Consider the following 15,438-nt stretch of genomic DNA (forward strand, 5'->3'; position numbering starts at 1 on the left):
GAAAAATCAATTTGAAATTGCATGTTACCTGAATGAGGACATACTGAAGGTGTGTTAGAGCATAGGTAAACAGAGATATAGCTATAACTATAGCTATAGCTATAGATGAGAGAGAGAGAGAGAGAGAGAGAGAGAGAGAGAGAGAGAGATTGTAGATATATAAAAACTGTGAATCTGGTCCTCTTCTCAAGCAAGATCTGCTCCCTTTGGAACCTTTCCTGACCTCTGAGGCTGAAGAAGAACAAACTAAAGTAGTAACAAAAACACGATTGCCTGCCAAGGAAAAGGAGTTCCTGCTAAAGGGCTGAAACAATAAATCTGAATTCCCAGAGGGAGTCTGTCGTATTTCCTCCTGTTCTTTATCAAGCTCCCAAAAATAAGCAGGACTGGGCAGTGGCCATTCATATGGGGAAAGAGTTTGGTGCTTTACTGCCTTTGGAAAAGGAATGCCTGCAGCACAGAGAACAAGCACTATGGAGCTGTTGGGAAGAGTCCTCCTCTCTGTGGCTTTGTTGACCCTCTGCTGTGTCCACGGTAATGGTACATTTTCTGGCTTGCTTGCTTGCTTGCTCGCTCAAAGCAGCTGGGGACAAGTAGAGGTTCCTGGCTAGGAAAAGGTGTGCCTGCTATACTGCTTTTTCTTGGGCTATACTAGAGAGTGCTTCATTGCCACACATGCATGGACTGGCTGATTGCATGACTAGAGAAGGAAGGAAGAAGGTTATTTCTTATGGATCTCAGTGTATTCAGAGAATAATATCTCTTGCTGGTCAGCTCTTCTGGAGCTCTAGTATTTGAGAGTGGGCAGAAAAATCTGATTTATTTAGCTATTGCATAAGGCCCTTAGGCATGATCACTTAGCCTAATTCACCACAACTGGTAGCTCCTTGAACACATCATACCTCCTGGAGATTAACCCCATCAGACCTTTTATTACAAGCAAAGAATAAGGCTGCATTTCTAAGCACACTTACTAGGAACTAAGCGTCTTTGAAGGTAGTAGAAATTGCTTCTGAATACACATGCAGATATTTGTACTGTTAAGAGTGGTAAGTATTGTTCAAAGGAGATTGAAACAGGTAGAGGAGTAAAACTGAGAGGGGAGTGTTGCATTATTGCAGTGTCATTTTCTAATTTTGTTCTTTTTTAATTTTGAAGGAAAAGGGACATGGAGAATAAGAAATAAATACACAGATTAACAGAGAGATATCATTGGGACTATGCAGATCTAGGGTTCTTTCTTATTTTAACTTTGGATTCTAACCATTGTATATCATTCAATCAGTTTTTGCAGTCTGTAGTACAGAATTGTTGTGTTTTTTACAGTCTACAGTATTCAGTTTTAAAGCAAAACAAAGGCTGATAACCAGAGAACAACTGGAGCTGTTATTTGAAAAGACAGTAATTCCATTTGACGCTAGGAAATGTTGTTTTTGCAGAAGGTGCTGTTTTGTGCAGTTGTCTCCTTTAAAAAGATGCAAAGTCTATACCCTATCACAGATATATTATAAATAGACCAGTTGATTGAATGGTTACTAACCATGTAGCCGAATGCCTGCTGCTAAGTAATCACAAGTATTGGATCAAAGTCTTTTCCTCAGCTTACTCATTAGAATGGAAATAAACAGAAGCTTAGTGTGGCATAACCCATGTTGTTGGGCAGGCTCGCTGCTGTTCAAAATGCTGACAAGGAGGTTGGCACCAATGGTACCATCATTGAAAGATCTGCTTTCAAACCCATGTCATGTCAGCATACACTCTGAAAATCCTCATTGGAGCCCAATTGGTGTCCCTCAGCATTTAGAAGAAGGAGCCCTGATGCCATGGTTAAACTTTGAAGGGGTTGTATGACTTCTGCAATTCAAGATGGAAAGGAGTCAATAGCAGCAGAAAGAGCTCGGTCTCCTGGTTATGAGAAAGCAGGGGTGGGGAAATTGGTCAATTTCAGTTCTTCCAGTCTTCAGCTTTCGACATTTCCTCATCAGTTTGCAAACTCTTTTTTAAAAAAAGCAAAAGTCAAAGCATCGCAAGAGGTGTTGAAATTTTGGGAGGTTGGATAGTTACAGTGGAATGGTCTTGAGGGTGGGGTGCATATTCTTATTTTTATTTATCATTATTACTTTGTTAAAAAAAAATCAAAAATCAAAAGCATTTTAGTGCAAATTTATGCCAATATACATGTGTTTATATGCAAGTTTGCCTAATCCAGTGGTACCTCAGGTTAAGTACTTAATTCGTTCCGGAGGTCTGTTCTTAACCTGAAACTGTTCTTAACCTGAAGCACCACTTTAACTAATGGGGCTGCCGCCGCGCCGCCAGAGCACAATTTCTGTTCTCATCCTGAAGCAAAGTTCTTAACCCGAGGTACTATTTCTGGGTTAGCGGAGTCTGTAACCTGAAGCATATGTAACCCAAGGTACCACTGTATACCATTTTTGCTGAGCAATTCCCCCCATTATATGCACTTTTGTACATGTTACTTGGCTGCAGAACTGCATTGCAAAATTCAGAGAAGCATGGCTTTTGAAAGATGACTTGTGTTGGTTCATGTATTGTTTCAGCAAGTGCAAAGATAGGTTTACCTTTAAACACAAATGAAATCTAATTCCCACCACCACCCACCACTGCAACCTGGAAAGTGCCCCCTGTTGGTTCTTGATGTCTCTCCCCTGTTGTGGCCATGCTTCATTTTCTACGTATCTCTCTTCCTTCCAAATCAATGGCTGCACCTTTCCCCCCCCTCCCAAAAGTGGTGAGTAATTACTACAGGTTGGGGAGGTATATTTCAGCCTGGGCAGGCCTTCTCCATTAGAGCTTCTTCCTAATTGAGTTCAGAGTGGAAGGGTAGCCAAATGACAACTTTGGATAGTGACTTAACCCAAACTGCCTAATGCTGAGTTTCATGACACCCCACATCCAAAACGAACAGCCTACGCCAAGGATGGAGAACTTGGAACTCTTCAGTTGTTGACGGACTACAACATCCACCATCCCTGACCTTTAACCATGCTGACTGGATCTGATGGGAGTTGTTGTTCAACAGCATCAGTAGGACAACCAGTTCCCCACCCCTGTGCTATTATTTGAATGGAGGGGATTGCAGTTTCAAGCCCCTTCCCCTTTGCAAATACATAAAGGTAAAGGGACCCCTGACCATTAGGTCCAGTCGTGACCAACTCTGGGGTTGCGGCACTCATCTCGCTTTATTGGCCAAGGGAGCCAGCGTACAGCTTCTGGGTCATGTGGCCAGCATGACTAAGCCACTTCTTGGTTTAACCCACAGCACTACCCGCGTCCCTTGCAAATACATACCCCATCCCTAATTGTACATAAAGATATCTAAATTGTGTGGACAATGCCCCTAGCAATTAGTAACCATTGTCCTCAGTTCTTCTCTTCCTTGTTGGCATAAATTAGAGCAAGATTAAAACTACTTTAGAAATAATCCAGTCCTTAAGACATGCTTCTAATAAGCAAAACCATTCACACAATTACCCTAATCCTATTTGTGTTGACCTAGTAGCATCTTCCATATTTTTCATTAATTAGAGATTAAAATGACCTGACCTACTTAGGCATATTATCCAGCTCTTTGAAAGGCAGTATATATATATATAAATACACACATACATACACACATATTCCTCCTTTGACTATATTTTCCACAGCTTTGTCCAATCAAGGTTTTCAATTTATATGTCTTGAATGCCAAGGGATTTAGCTACTCTCACTCTCTCTCTCTTCATTGCAGGCTGATGTAATGGGGCTCACCGCATGGTTATTTTGGGTGATATTCCATTTAAATGAATGCTATGACTGTTTAACAAAAATAAAAACCCACCCCATTGCTCTGAGTAATGGTCATCCCATTTCCCTTTATCTAGTTTCCATCCTACTTTGGTTTTTGGCCTTCTGATGCTTTGTGGGGTTTTTTTGAAATTGTCATCCTTAGCTGGGCTTCTCAGCCCAGTCATATTGAGAAAGGGCACACCCTGCTAAGAATGGGTGACCCAACTGCATCCCCACAAGTCATTGCTTTTGATCATCAGTAATAGCCATGTGTGGTGCTGTGGGTTAAACAGGACTTGCCGATCAGACGGTCAGCAGTTCGAATCCCTGCGACGTCAAAGTGCAAGTAGATAAATAGGTACCACTCCGGCAGGAAGGTAAACGGTGTTTCCGTGCGCTGCTCTGGTTCATCAGAAGCGGCTTAGTCATGCTGGCCACATGACCTGGAAGCTGTACGCTGGCTCCCTCGGCCAATAAAGCAAGATGAGCGCCGCAACACCAGAGTCGACCACGACTGGACCTAATGGTCAGGGGTGCCTTTACCTTTTAATGGCCATGTGTAACATTCTACTAGATGCTTTTTACAAGCATGGGCTTCCTTTACAAAGCTCTGCATGCAGCAGGCTGTTATCTCTGCCATTTTATTCTAAGTGGCCGCATAAAAAATGTAGGAAGCTGCCTGATACCAAGTCCACACCTTCCAACGCGGCGCAGGGAAAAACCAGGATGCCATCTTCTGGGGCCGCATTCCCATGCAAGTCATGTGTCCTGTACGAGATCGTGGCCCTGGGAAAAGTACTTTTCGGGGATGAGATTGCATCCTGAAATCGCACAAGAGCACAGGGCCCAAAATGGGCATAATAATTTAAAATTCAGAATTAAAAACAGTTAAATTAGGTTACTGTCACAAGAATAGGCTGGGTCCTGAAAACACACGACTCCAGTGCACAAGAACGAGGCTAAATCCCAGGTTAGGGCATCTGGTGAGTTTGGTGTTGTTGTTTTTTCCCCTCAGCCTAAGTCTGCCTCTCCAGATATCACAAAAAAGAGCACTCCACAGCTTTTGAAATGGCTTTACCATAATCCTTTGGGCTGGCCAAAGTGTGCTCACCTGAACAAGTAGATCTTTTATACGAAAACAACAAGTGATTCTTTGCTGAGGGGACTAGTTGCACACAGAGAATGCTGTTCAGCGCAAGAGACTGTGGTGGAAGTGCCCCTTCTGCTCCTTCAACAAGGCTGCTCATCCCTGCTGCCCAAGAATTTCAGGCAGCTTATCTTTCTGCGAGTTTAATTAAGAAGAGAGAGCCCTGACAATCCATCAAAATAAATTTCAGTATAGGTCGTAGGAGTTCAGTGGGGGCGGGGGAGAGAGGGTGATAATGTCAAGAGTTTGGATTCATTATGCAATGGAACCCTTTTTCTTTCAGGAGGGCAAAGCAAAGCAATGTCAGGAGCTGCCTCATACTCTTTGTTCACCCAGCTCAATACAGCCTGCTCTGGCATCAGCTCTCCAGGGTCTCAAACATACACCTTCCCCTTCTTTGCTACTTGGTATTTTTCTGTGGCGGTATCAGAGACTGAACTTGCACCTTTGGTTTGCAAAGCATATGCTCTGTCACCAACCTGTGGTCCTTCCTACCGCATTGACATCCATCAGACATTACTTTGTTGCATCATTTAGCTATCTTCTACCAAAGGCTCCTCACATGTAATCATCATCTGGATGATTTGAAGTTCTAGGTGTGTATTTTCAGTGTCCTGTAACGTGCCATATTCCACATTTGTGTACATAGCTTTGGGGGACGGGACCCAGACTAACCTGGGTGATGGCTCAGTGGCAACACGTCTGGCTTGCATTCAGAAGGTCCCAGAAAAACTAGATAGAACAGTAGATGAACTCTTGTAAGGCAGGTTCCTACGTTCCTTTCTTTACAAGGGAAGGACCATGGTAGAGCATCTGCCTTGCTGCCGTCTTCCCTGTGGGTCCCTGCAGGAGTGCTGAGGTTTCCCATTGCAGATTAGCAGCCAGAACCTTTGATGTAACCTGTAGCTATGTACTTCATAAAAGTGTACAAGCAGAGATGCCGCCTGACAGTAACATTCCCTTCCCCTGATCTAGGATATTTTGACGCGTGATGCAGCTGTTCATACACACTCAGAGCACTTTGTACATACATTGTTCTTTTTTTAAAAAAATTATTTGGTTTTTCAAATTAAAATTTTACTGTCACATGTCCAACTTACAACATAAAAACAAGATTCCAAGGAATCTCCTTGACTTACCTCCTCCCCTTTGTGGGTCCTATTGTTAATCATTTCTTCCTGCATCTTTTATGATAATCCAGAATCTTTTACCTCTCCATTGTGTCCAAAACTCACCATTACACTACAAGTGATATTCCAATCCTACTAACGATTTTAACTGTTTACAATGGTTTCTAAGATAAGTTATGATTTTTTCCCATTCCTTATTAAAATCTTGGTCTTCCTGATTTCTGATTCTTCTGGTCATTTTGGCCATTTCGGCATAATCCATAAACTTGATCTGTCATTCTTCTCTGGTTGGGACTTCATCTTCTTTCCATCTCTGGGCCAATAACATCCATGCAGCCGTGGTCACATACATAAATAGTCTTATCTGCTCCCTTGGGATTTCGGCACCTAGAATTCCTAAAAGGAAGGCTTCGGGGGGGGGGGGTTAAAGGAAAGGTTACTTTAAACATTTTTTTCAACTCATTATATATCATTTCCCAAAATTCTTTTTACTACCTTACATTTCCACCACATATGATAAAAGGTACCTTCTTTTTCCTTACATTTCCAGCATACATTTGATCACGTTTTCTACTAATTTGCTAGGAGTTAAATACCAGTTAAATACATCATGTTCATAAAAAAATTCTTTCAACATGTAACATGCTGTGAATTTTAAATCCCAATTCCATAACTTCTCCCATGCTGTTAGTTGGATATTATACCCAAAGTCTCTTGCCCAGTATAGTACATATGTTGTTCAAAGACTCATTTTAATGGCAGTCACAGCAGGAGCCCAGACAGGGGTGCCATCTGGGGAGCCGAGAAGCTGAGGACCCTCCCAAAAAATTCAGGGAGAGGGCTGAGCCCCATCAATATTCCACGATGACTGTGCACATGCTGGGCATGCACAACATGCAACATGCTCACATCACTCACACACACTGCATGGCATGCTTGCGTCACTCACACAAGCCATGCAGCATGTGGACAACACATCAGCATGTCGCATGGCATACGTGAGTGATATCAGCATGTCACATGGCCTGGGCCCCCTCAATCATGGGGACAAGCCAGAACACTTGAGCCCAAAGATCACCTCTTTGTCCAAGCAGCCACTAAACTTTAGACTCAAGTTTTCACTTTCTGGAGAAAACTGAGCATAAATAAGTCTGTAAACAGGAGTGGGCAGCCATCTTGGGGAGGGGGGGGAATGCAGTTGGAACCACAGTAATAACTCCTGACATGCTACCTCAGTTCACACTAACTGTTCCTCATATGGAGAAAGGTTGCCTTATCCGCAAACATGTCTGTGTGATGGTGTGGAGGAATTCAGCAGAGAAGCTGTTAGGTAAAGGCAGCCCTATCATTTCTACTAACTGACACGTTCTGAAACCATTTGCCAATCAAAACACAGCCATCCTTTGAAATTCTCACTTCTCCAAATTTTGTACAAAAATGCATGATATAGGGCAACGTGTGCACAGAAATGTATATATTAGTGCAAACAACATGCAACATGCTTTGCTAAAATGTGTGCATGAGGCAAAAGTGCATTGAAAACATGTATATTAGGAAACGTTTGCACTAAAATGCGGTTGGAATTTCATGAGGAACTTTGGGGGGGGGAGAGTAAATGCCACAAACTGATGTAGAAATTTAGAACCTAGCTAAAGAGTGGGTTGGTGGGAGAAACGAAGAAGAACCAAAATGAACAGATTTGCACATGTAAGAGAAGTCAGCGGATGGGGTGGGGGAACAGCTCTTCTGTTGTGTAGCAAACGATGGGCGGTGTTCTTTTTACATTATTCGGTCATATCTCGGTGTGTTGCTAGCTTGACCTTGCAGCTGCGGCTGTAATGCTCATATTTTTAGCATATCCTGTTATCTTTCACACACTCCCTGCAGCCACACCCTCACCGCACTTCTCCCCCTGACACATTCCTGGAAGTGACTGCATTGGGATCAGGGAACAGAGACGGACTCCCACACGAAGCTTTCCGTGGGAATGTTGCTAGTCACTTCCACCAGGGATGGCAAATCCCTGCCGAATCCAGCCCAAGAGAGCCTTTCCTCTCAATGCTTGAAAAGATGAAGCTGTTGCAGCTAAAGGGATATCCGAAAAGCACAGGCTGGGGGAGAAATATCACTGTAACAAATAAGGGGAACAAATGAGGGGAAGGGCCATAGCTCAGTGGATAGAGCATCTGCCTTGCAAGTGGAAGGTCCCAAGTTCAATCCCCGGCATCTCCAGGTAGGGCTGGGGAGACCCCTATCTAAAACCCGGAATAGCTGCATCCAGTCAGTGTAGCTAGAGGACCATTGGTCTGACTCAGAATAAGACAGCGTCCTATATTCCTATGACAGCCTTCCCCAACATGAGCCTTCTAGATACATACATACATACATATGTACATACATACATACAGTCCAGCAACATCTGGGGGAACCACTCTTGAATTAAAGCAGGCATGAGGAGCCCTGGTCATCCCTGGTCATTGGCCATGCTTGCTGGGGCTGATGGGAGTTGCAGCTCAGCAACATCTGGAAGACCACAGGTTCCTCTCACCTGGATTAAAGGATTAGTCCCATCCCTAAGCAAAATAGCTGACTTGTTGGTAACCACTCTGTGAATGCTCCTAGACAGACATTCATTGTTGACTCTGCTGCTCATGTGTGCAATTGTTGTTGGGGTTTTGTGCAGCATCCACACAATACTGCTGACATCAAAATGCCAACCCTATTCCTCCCCAGACCATTCCATTCCAGATCTACCCTTTCCAGGGAAAATCTCTCTCTCTTTCTCTGTGAGTGTGTGTGTGTTGCCAACCACCCATTTACAATATGAAGCCCCTCTTGGAAGCCCCCTTCCCTCATCCTTGCTCTTTGTCATCTGCTTGCTCCTCATCATCCTTGCTCTTCATCATGGACGGAGAGCTTTATTTGGAGCTCTTGAGTGGACCAGAGGAGTAAAATTCTCCCTCTGGTCCACTCTGAGGCACCTAATCCAACTGGCACCACTGGGAGAGTAAATGGCTAGCTTTCACTTTCTTACTACTATTATTATTTATTAAATTTGCATACCGTCCTTCATCTGCAGATCTCATTGCACAGGATGTGTCCTGGCTGAAGTGGGGACCACGTTTTCGAAAGACCTGCCCATTTCTTCACTACCTATAGGAAAGGGCTACTGACATAAATAGTAATCCTGATAAGATAGGGAAACAGGGCAGAAAGCTTCAGGTAGAGATATCAGAGAATTATGCAAAAGAAAAAGACATTGCTGTAGTCTGTGTGTTCACATCTGCAGTTTACATTTGTAGTTAGAAATGGAAATCAGTCAAGTGGCTACGATTGATATTCATTGATATAATTGTTTTAAGTTCATACATAATTAACTAAGGGGTTTTTTCTACTTTGATGTTCTCTTTACATTGAAATTAATGTAAGTTATAGAATTTACATAGGGATGCGGGTGGCGCTGTGGGTTAAACCACAGAGCCTAGGACTTGCTGATCAGAAGGTCGGCGGTTTGAATCCCCACAACGGGGTGAGCTCCCGTTGCTTGATACCTGCTCCTGCCAACCTAGCAGTTCAAAAGCACGGCAAAGTGCAAGTAGAGAGGTACAGCTCCTGCGGGAAGGTAAACAGTGTTTCCGTGTGTTGCTCTAGTTCACCAGAAGCAGCTTAGTCACGCTGGCCACATGACCCAGAAGCTGTACGCTGGCTCCCTCGGCCAATAAAGCAAGATGAGCACCGCAACCCCAGAGTCGGTCACAACTGGACCTAATGGTCAGGGGTCCCTTTACCTTTATAGAAGTTACATAAATACTTAATTTATGTAATTTACATTACATAGTGGACAGTGAGATGAATAATGCAATATTGGAAGAAACTGAACTGCAGCAGACCAGAAACAGCACCGATTGTGATGAATATAGGTTGGAACAGGAATTGCTGCCTTCTTACATCTCTACCTCTAGGTTGCAATCCTGTCTACATTTACCAGAGAGCAACCCCCATCTTACTGAATGTGACTTTATCCAGAGAAATATACACAGGATTGCCCTACACATCATTTAAGAGTAAATAAGCTATTAAAATGTGAACTTAAAAATTGCCCCCCAACAAATCAGGGGCCTTAACAATAAACAAAGTCTCTGAAATGACACGCTCTTGAAGGGAGAGGTTCACAACTAAAGTTGCTTAAAATCCTATAAACTTCAGCTTCTTCTATAGATGCAAACCAGCCTTTTCATCCATTCATAAAGTAATAAGATGGTTCGAATGTCACATAATTTTCTCTGCCTATGTGATTTCCCCAAACATCTCCTCCTGTGCTGCTATATATTTTCTGCAATAAGGATTGCAATTTACATTGCACATTTGCACCGAAAAATTCAGACCTGTCATCACTGGCAATGGCTTTTTTCTGTGTCTGGGTTTGCTACTATAATTTGCTTTTCACACTGTAATAACTGCCATATAATTAAGCTTTTCATAGTGGATTGACCCCTTGCACAGCAAAGTCAATGTGTTGAGAACAGGGGCACTTAAGTCTATTTACTGGAAAGAAATTATACGAAGCCCAGCTCTCCATATATTTAGCCTAGCTTCTTTTGGCTATGCAGCCATGCTATCGACTTCTGCTTATAGGTGCAAGTCCAGGAAAAAGCTTCCACTTAAAGGCACCAGCCAATTCCTGTTCCTGCTTTGGAGAAGAAAAAGAGAGAGAGTACAATTTTCATAAAGAGGAAGCAAACTATTGCTCTTTCTGCAAACTGGTCTTTTCCTAAAATTACAAACCTGGTATCTCCTACTGTAGCTGTGAAATCATTATAATTTCAGTAAGGAATATCAGCAAAACACAACTAGTAACTGCCCACATTTTAACGAAAGGAGGATGGAAAAGATCAAAGTTGTAAAAATTTTCCCCCAAAATGAACAAGCTGCCCCAAACACATTCTAGTACTGGTAGATAACAGGGAAATGCATCCAAATGGTGATTGGAATGGTAGTGCCTTATACCATTAAATAAGTGATGAGCTATAACAGAAAAGGTTAATCAATAAACCATCAAAGGAAAGCATTACCAACTGTTCAAACAGCTGCTCAGCAGAATGACTTCTGCTTCCATGGCATTGCCTCTAAGTGCTAATTCTTCATTTGACAGAGATTGTTGAGAACAATGATTAACACTCATACTTATGTGTGTGTGTTTTTAAATCTTCAGGAGACATGAATACAACAACCAGCAAGGCCCAAACAACTCCTGGTAAGCAACAACCCTTTATTGTCTTATTTTTAACCATCTCTTGAGAACAGGCCCATACATTAGAGTGGCTTTGTTCCAGAAAAAGCAACTTCTTCCTTGTTGCTGTTTATCAGCAAAGCACATCATGGGTCCCTGCTGATTCTGGGCTTAACTATGATGGTGCATGAGAGCCAGTGCAGTCAGCTTAGTGGTTACAGTGTCAGGCTAAGATCAGAAAGATCTGGTTTAAATCGCTTCTCGTGCCCAGGGTGAGTATTCACTATCTCTTCCCAACCTACTTCAGAGAGTTGTTGTGGGGATAAAAGAGTGAGGAGAGAACCATATATACATCACCTTAAGCAGGGTATAATGTAAATAGCAGGAGTAATAGTAATAGTAAATATGTAATACCTTGCCTCCTCTGTCATTCCCAAGGATTGTCAGAACTCCAGGGGGTCACTAACTTTCAGAAACCCTTGTTCTTGCAACCTGGGGTGCTCATATCATCATTGATCCTGTCTGTTAGTTTGTTTTATTTCTCCAGGTATTCCTTTTACGCTCCCACAACCTTCCTTTAGCATAGGTCCCCTGCCTTATGAAATCCCTTCTCAACAATTATTATTAAGATGGCTGTTTAGTGTAACATTAATCTGAACTGCAAGATAAATCACCACAATGAATGCTTAATGTTATTTGTACAGGATCAACCACAACTATCTCAGCAACTGCAGGTAAGCTATATAATTGTATATAATCATCTGGAATTTTAAAGTCACGGCATATCATTTATACTAATTCATGTAAACAATCGTTTTTAGCTTACTTCAGTGTCCATTGAAGGATCCACTCGATTGGGTTAAACGCCTTTGCATTTGGTTTCCATTGCATACATTTGCAAGGACTTTGCTTCATGGTTTCCATTTCAGATCGAAATGGATATATGTGTGTGTGTGGAGAAGTTGGAGATTAGTGTTATAGTACATGTAAAAGGGAGGCTCCTTACTGTGTAGGTCAGAGGAATCCAATGCAAGAGGAGATATAATATTCAAAAGTGAAGCACGATAGGGCAATGGAGTCCATAAGGGCAAATGGGCACTGCCCCACTAACCTTGATTCCACGAAGCTCACTTGTCTGCCTTCTGACTTGCAACCAGTCCTTATCTCCAGATAAGGTCCAGGCAGAAGGTACTATTTGTAAATCTCTAGGTTATTTGTAGTTAATCACCAATAACATCTGACTCCCAGTGGTTCAAAAATAGCACCAGCCTTTCTCCCCAAATTAGGCTTCTAATTTGTGAGGTGGGGGACTAGGATTTTTTTGTGAAAGAACTATGACCTCATTTCTAGTACTGAAGACAAAGTCTTGGGCCAAGAGATGCTTTGTTCTTTCATTCTAAGTGTATATATGCCCTTTTTACATTTTGATACAGCTAGTATTTGGGTTTGTGGGTGGGAAGCTGATCTTATAGGTTGGCAGTTCACCCAACCCTGCTTTAGATAATGATCAAGAATCCAGAAGTGAATTTTGAAGCTTGCACTCACACCCACCATTCATATTTTCATAATAAAGCTGATACCAATTTGCAGTTAACTAGGATATCTTAGGGAACACTTTCTCTCAAATAGATCTGTCCAGTCACTAAGATCTTCTTCCTGGGGCTACTTTTCCAAATTTTAAAAAACCAGGTTCTCTACTTAAATCATGATTTGTGTGCAGGAATAGCTTGTCCCTCAAGTATCATGGTATGAAGACCTTTACTTCTCAAATAAAGTACAGCAAAATTGAAGGGTATTGTAACTTCAGAGGCCAATAAAAATTGTCAAATGCCTGGCTGAGCTCAGGAAGAGAATAGATTTTATTTTATTTTTTAAAAGGTATATTAAAGCAGTAAAGACAACGGTTTCATATACCAAAACCGCTCTCTTCATCTCCTAATACAAGCACAAAAGGGACAGGCAATGCTGCGAGATGGAACATTTGGCATGGTATATTTGAAATATGCTTTCAGGTAACTTTTATTTGAAATGCAGCATATATTGCCATGAGATATTACCATGTTCCAAAAGACCATCGGTCAACATATCTGAACCTTCTCCTTTCCCTCAAGCAGACTAGGTTGTTTTTAATAGTTAAACTCATTTTGCTTTACTTTACCCTTCCTCATAGCAAGCCAAGAAACCTCTTCCTCTTCCAGGACCACAAGCAAAGCTGAAACTGCAGGTAATTTCTTCAACATTTGAATTATTTTTTTGCATGTGATTTTCTTCTTCTAGCTTCTGCTCTTTGATTAATCCATATCAGATGCTTTCCGCATGGGGTGCTGTACATAAAACCCTGTTTGACTGTGAAAGTGAGTTACAGTGAAGTTTGAAGAACACATTCTATATCTTGGCCACATCTGCACCATACATTTAAAGCACTGCTATACCACTTTAACAGTTCCAAAGAATTATGGGAGCTGTAGCTCATTAAGGGTGCTAAGACCCCTCCTGTCCTACCAGAGGTATCATTTCCAGTTGTCTGGGAAGCAGGATTGATTGTTAAACCACTCTGGAAACTGTACACCTATTAAGAGAATAGGGTTTCCTAATGACTGTCATCATCTTTAGCAAACAGCAGCTTCCAGGATCCTTTGGGAGAAATCATGACTGTTTAAAGTAGCATAATACTGCTTCAAATGTAGGGTGTGGATGTGGAATTAGATTATGATTAATAATTATTATTGCTGCTGCTGTTGACCTACAACTCCCATCATTCCCATCCATGCTGGTTACAATGGTCAGGGCTGATGTGGGTTGTAGTTCAACAACATCTGTGGAGGGACCCAAGCTTAGACAGTTGTCAGGCTTTGGGGACTCGGCTCCCCCCCCCCTTGGCCGTAGATAAGCAGGACAAAGCAAAAAGAGTCACTTACCATTTAAAGAGTCTTTAATGATCACAGCAAAAAAAGAACACAGCCATTCTCGGAATGAAGGTGTTCCAATAAAGGTTTATACCCACTCCCCCCCTTGTCACTTCCGCTTCTTGCAACCTGATCTCACAACCACTGGGCTTTTTGTGTAGCCACATTATCTGCTCTCCTTGACCTTGGACTGATAGGCTGGACACCTTCCAGCGAAAGAGAGTGTGTTAGCTCTCTCTCTTCCTGTTTTTCTTCACTTAGCTGTTCAACCTCCCCCCACCCAAGTTCTTCCCAACTTTTGTCTTCAGAACTATGCCCCTCTGCAAACCACTGTTCCAAATCTGTACTGTTCCATTGCTCCTGGGCAGCTTCTGGATCCTGGGCAGGAGCAGTGGGGGGGGGGCAGATTCCCATGATTCCTCATCAGAGCTGTACTCCTCAGCCTGGTCTCTGACAACAGTATTGTAGGCAGTACTGTTCATGAGAGGCCTGTGGTCTGACTTGGAATAAGCTCGCTTCCTGAACTAAGCAGATCCGCGGCCGTCTGGGAAACCTACCTGAGAAAACCCAATGCATTATGGTTGAAAGGTAGGATATAATTGAGATGATGTATTTATTTACTAGTGTAAAACATGTTCATCCTGACTTTCGATATCGGGGTGGTGCAGAGCATTAAACAAAAACAAACAAACAACAGCAAACCAGCTAGAACATGCACAGTTAAGGCTGAAATCCTATGCAGACTTGCCTGGGAATAAGTCCCGCTTAGCTTATAGGATTGTACTGTAAATCAGTAAAATCTATTAAAATGTTTCAGTTTAATATCTAAATGATGGTGGGGTTGGTACTAGGTGAAGCCCTTTGGGGAGGCCATTCGGTAACTGGGCTACCACTGCTAATCAAGCCCTCTTCTTTTTAGATGATCTTCATACCTTTGATGGGAATATTTGGCTCAACCCTATCATTTTAGTTGACTTTCCCAGTATCTTATTCCCTTCTGAGTCTTAGACACTTAACGCTGCTAGCATAAGAAGGGAAGGGAACTGCATACATACACACACACACACACACCCCAGTTTAAAGGGAAAGCATGCACTGGCATCCGGAACAGTGTGGCAGTAAAAAAGCAAATCATGTTTGGAATGATTTCCTCAGAGTGCCATTTACTCTTCTTGAAGTGATTAATTCTGTGCCACTGTCTAGGAGTGAGGCTGTGTTTTCCCTTTGAAGAGCTGC

At 42.4% G+C, this 15,438-nt stretch overlaps 1 protein-coding gene across 2 annotated transcripts in view; it reads left to right on the plus strand.

Annotated features, from left to right (window-relative positions):
* Nucleotides 1–383: 383 nt before the first annotated feature.
* Nucleotides 384–15,438, plus strand: part of EMCN (endomucin) — a 37,996-nt gene continuing 22,941 nt past the window's right edge. Inside the window, exons 1-4 of one of the 2 annotated variants that reach the window (XM_053403966.1) lie at nt 384–540; nt 11,279–11,320; nt 12,001–12,030; nt 13,467–13,520. In XM_053403966.1, the coding sequence (XP_053259941.1) occupies nt 447–540; nt 11,279–11,320; nt 12,001–12,030; nt 13,467–13,520 (220 nt within the window). In that variant the 5' untranslated portion in view covers nt 384–446. Of the gene's footprint in view, nt 541–11,278; nt 11,321–11,978; nt 12,031–13,466; nt 13,521–15,438 lie in introns of those variants that run through there. The other variant, XM_053403967.1, reaches the window with a different exon arrangement.

The sequence above is a fragment of the Podarcis raffonei genome, chromosome 9 (genome assembly GCF_027172205.1).
Source record: "Podarcis raffonei isolate rPodRaf1 chromosome 9, rPodRaf1.pri, whole genome shotgun sequence".
Taxonomy (NCBI): domain Eukaryota; kingdom Metazoa; phylum Chordata; class Lepidosauria; order Squamata; family Lacertidae; genus Podarcis; species Podarcis raffonei.